Source organism: Penaeus japonicus, unplaced genomic scaffold, assembly GCF_977035675.1.
Source record: "Penaeus japonicus unplaced genomic scaffold, GWHDUDI00000001_assembly GWHDUDI00000007, whole genome shotgun sequence".
In the NCBI taxonomy this organism is placed as follows: domain Eukaryota; kingdom Metazoa; phylum Arthropoda; class Malacostraca; order Decapoda; family Penaeidae; genus Penaeus; species Penaeus japonicus.
The window spans coordinates 26,207,377-26,212,376 of record NW_028234409.1 but is presented as its reverse complement, the minus strand read 5'-3'; the positions used below and the strand labels follow the sequence as shown (position 1 = coordinate 26,212,376).

The window sequence follows — 5,000 nt, the reverse complement described above, 5'->3', positions numbered from 1 at the left end:
TCTTATCTTCGGCCCTTTCTGTGTGGGTGTGTATGCGTCCATTCTTTTTTTATTTCTTTATCCTTCTTTCATGTTTCTTCATTTCATTAAATTTTTGTTTGTCTTTTCTAACTTATCTCTGTTTGTATGTCCATTTGCCTCCCTCTGTCTCTCTGTCTCTTGAAATTCCTATTCGTATCTCTCTCTCCCTCTGTCTATCCGTCTCTCTCCCTCCCACTCTTTCTTTCCTTCCTCTCCCCCCCCCCCTCTAATCTCCGGGTATGGGTGTGTGCTGTACTCTCTCTTTTTCTCTCATTCCTCGCTCTGTCACTCTCTTACTGCCTGACTTTCTGTATCTGCCTTTTATTTTCTATCTTTATTACCACACACACACACACACGCGCGTGCATACACACACACACACAATTTCGTGTGTGTGTGTGTATGTATGTATATATATATATATATATAATATATATATATTATATATATATATATACATATAATTTATGTATATGTATATTTATGTATATATATATATATATATATATATATATATATATATATATATATATATATATATTATATTATATATGTATATATATATATATATACATACACACACACACATATTATATGCATATATATATATTATATATATATATAATTATACACATATATATGTATATATATGTATATATATGTATATATATATATATATATATATATATATATATATATATATATATATATATACATATATATATGTATGTATGTATCCACACAGTGTTTCTGTATGCACCCATATCCACTGTCTTCCCGAGCCATAATCACCTTCCCTCGGCAAACAGCGCCTGCCACGAGCCCTCCAAAGCGATCACACTATTTCATGCCCGACCCGACCGACCGACAGATATTACGGCGAGCGTGATTTCCATCGATTTTCCGTCGGGTGCGGCGACCGCCTTCCCCGCCCGCACCGGAGCGTCGGCGTGCGTGCCGCAGTTGTCGTACGGCGCCTGCTAACCCTCGCAGAGCAGACGCAGTGCGGCGCTGTCAGCCTACGCCTAGCTCGGCGTCCCCGCTCCCTCCCTGTCTCTCCCGTGCTCAGCATCCTCCGCGCGCCTCCGCCTGCCTCCCTCTCTCGCCGCTCGCCTCCGCCATGAACCAGCTCGACCAGGACGAGAAGCTCATCATCGAGGTCCAGCAGTACCCGGGCCTCTACGACCAGAACAGCTACGACTACCGGGACCTGCGGAAGAAGGAGAACATGTGGCAGAAGGTGGCGGACGCCCTCGGCCTGCACGGTGAGTCCCAGCGGCGGCGGCGCGTCCTCCGGCATCGACTTGGGGACGGGACGCGCCGAAGGTCATGGCTCGCGCGGCGCCGAGGACTCGCTGCCTCGGGAGACGCTCCTGTGAGGACTTCTCTGTGTGGACTCTCCTGTGAGGACTTTCCTGTGAGGACTCTCCTGTGAGGACTCTTTTGTGAGGACTCCCCAGTGAGGACTCTCCTGTGAGGACTCTCATGAGAGGACTCCCCAGTGGGGACTCTCATGAGAGGACTCCCCTGTGAGGACTCTCCAGTGAGGGCTCTACAATGAGGACTCTACTGTGAGGACTCTTCTGTGAGGACTTTCCTGTAAGGACTCTCCTGTGAAGACTTCCCTGTTAGGACTCCCCTGTGAGGACTCTTCTGTGAGGACTCTCATGAGAGGACTCCCCTGTGAGGACTCTCATGAGAGGACTCCCCTGTGAGGACTCTCCAGTGAGGGCTCTCCAGTGAGGACTCTCCTGTGAGGAATCTCCTGTGAGGACTCTCCTGTGAGGACTCTCCTGTGAGGACTCTTCTGCGAGGACTCTCATGAGAGGACTCCCCTGTGAGGACTCTCCAGTGAGGACTCTCCTGTGAGGACTCTCCTGTGAGGACTCTTCTGCGAGGACTCTCATGAGAGGACTTTCCTGTGAGGACTCTCCAGTGAGGACTCTTCTGTGAGGACTCCTGTGAGAACTCTTTTGAGGCACCCTGTGAGGACTCCCCTGTGCTCTTGTGTGGCGTGCAATTTGTGAGCTTGACCGGAAAGTGGGATGAGGCTGAGGGTCGTTTTGTGTTCGAGATGCGCTCGCACGCAGGCATTGCACGCGCATGCACGCATGCACACACACACACACACATACACACAAACATACACACAAACATACACACACATACATTCACACACATACACATATACATGTACATATACATATACATATACATATACACATATACATATACATATACACATGCACATGCACATGCACATACACATGCACATACACATTCACATTCGCATACACATACACATACATATACACATACACATACACACACGCACACACACACACAAATGCAGACACTAATACTTTCAAGCACGAATATATATGTACACATAATAATAATAGATACATGTACAGTAGTAATACTCACAACACTGAATGCATAATTGCATACATATACACATATAGATACGTATTCAACCATTCATGAATGCAAACAATACGTGCATGCATACACACACATGCACATAATTGCATATAGACATACATAAGTAAGGGCATGTATGCATATACTGTATATGGTTGCATTGTAGACATGTGTTTATGAATAAATGAAATACATGCATACACGTATAGATATATACATGGATATATATATATATATATATATATAATATATATATATATATATATATATATATATATTTAGATATACACACACACACACACACACACAACACACACACACAGCATAATATAATATAATATATATATATATATATATATATATATATATATATATATATATATATAATATATTTTATATATATATAATATATATATATATATATATATATATATATATATATAATAAAAAATTAATATAATAATATATATAAATATACATATATTATATATATAATATATATATATATATATATATATATATTATTAAATTATATATATATAATATATATATATATATAAATATATAATTATATAATATTATAATATTATATATATATATGTCTATAATATATATATATATATATATAGATTATATAATATACATATATATTTCCCGAGCCATAATCACCTTCCCACGGCCAAACAGCGCCTGCCACGATCCCTCCAAAGCGATCACCACCCGACAGAGATATTACGGCTGAGCGTGATTTCATCGATTTTCCGTCGGGTTTGCGGCGGACCGCCTTCCCCGCCCGCACCGAGAGCGTCGGCGGTGCGTTGCGCAGTTGTCGTACAGGCGCCTGCTAACCCCTATTCGCGAGCCAGACCGCAGTGCGGCGCTGTCAGCTCCGCCTAGCTCCGGCGCCCTCTGGTCTTCCCGTGTCAGCATCCTCCGTCGCTCCGCCTGCCTTCCCTCTCTCGCGCTCGCCTCCCCGCCGATGAACCAGCTCTCGCCAGGCCGAGTAGCTATCATCGAGGTCCAGCAGTACCGGGCCTTACGACCAGAACATCTCGACTACCGCGGACCTGCGGAAGAAAGAAGGAGGAGAACACTGTGGCAGAAGTGGCGGACGCCCTCGGCCTGCCCGGTAGAAGTTCCAGCGCGGCCTCCGGGTGTGTGGCATCGACTTGGGGACGGGAACGACGACCGAAGGTGTCATGATTCGCGGCGGCCGCGAGGACTCGCTTGCCTGGGGGGAGGGACGCTCTGTGAGGAACTTCTCTGTCTGTGTGGCTCTCCTGTGAGGACTTTCCTAGTGAGGACTCTCCTGTGAGGACTCTTTTTGTTGAGGACCTCCCCAGTGGGACTCTCCTGTTGAGGACTCACATGTCATGAGAGGACTCCCCAGAGTGGGGACTCTCAATTGAGAGGACCCCCTGTGAGGAGGACTCTCCCAGTGAGGGCTCTTTTTTCTCTTTTTGTCCTATACAATCAGTTTGTTTCATTTGAAGACGAGAGTATTTAGGTTGTGACAATGAGGACAATTTACCTTCTGTGAGGACTTCTTCTTGTGAGGACTTTTCCTGGTTAAGGACTCTCCTTGTGAAGACTCTCCCTGTTATAGGATCCCCTTGTGAGGACTCTCCAGTGAGACTCTCTGTGAGGGGAAACTTAGAGGTGGACTCACATGTGAGAGGACACTCTAGGACTGAGAGGGCACTTCCTCCTGTGAGGACTCACTCCAGTTGAGGGACTCTTCTCAGTGAGGATTCTCCTGTGAGGATCTCCCTGTCTGAGGACTATCCTGTGAAGGACTCTCCTGCGAGGACTCTTCATGAGAGGGACTCTCCCCTGTGAGAGGACTCTCCAGTGAGGACTCTCCTGTGAGGACTCCTCCAGTGAGGACTCTTTCTGCGAGGACTCTCATGAGAGAGGACTTTCCTGGTGACTCCCCAGGAGGACTCTCCTGTGAAGACTCTCCTCGTGAGTGAGGACTCTCAGGAGAGGACTATTGTATTGGAATGATGCCTAACCTCAGTGAGGAAGAGGACTCTGAGTGAGAACTCTTTTGAGGCACCCTGTGAGGACTCACCCTGTGCTCTATATGTGATGGCGGTGCAATTGTGAGCTTGAACCGAAAGTGGGATGAGGCTGTGAGGTCGTTTTGTGTTTCGAGATGCGCTCGCACGCAGGCATTGCAACGCACGCATGCACGCATGACACACAAAATAACACAACATACACACAAACACACACAAACACTCAACACACACGACACACAACACTCAGACACACACACACACATACACACTCATACATTCACACACATACACATATACATGTACGCATATACAACATTATAATTCATTACCTATACTACATATACATATACAAATACAACATGCACAAGCACATGCACATGTACTAACATGCACTACACATTCAACATTTCGCATTAAACATACACTTACATTATACACTTACACATACACAACGCACACACACACCAAATGCCATACACTAATACTTTCAAGCTACAAGGAATATATTTATGTATAAACATAATATTAAAA

At 44.7% G+C, this 5,000-nt stretch overlaps 1 protein-coding gene across 1 annotated transcript in view; it reads left to right on the top strand.

The window, feature by feature from the left end:
* The first annotated feature begins 1,047 nt into the window (after positions 1–1,047).
* LOC122252036 (uncharacterized) overlaps positions 1,048–5,000 on the top strand; it is a 20,596-nt gene continuing 16,643 nt past the window's right edge. The window contains exon 1 of the mRNA XM_043014277.2: positions 1,048–1,286. Within this exon, the coding sequence (XP_042870211.2) occupies positions 1,142–1,286 (145 nt within the window). The 5' untranslated portion in view covers positions 1,048–1,141. The remainder of the gene's footprint in view (positions 1,287–5,000) is intronic.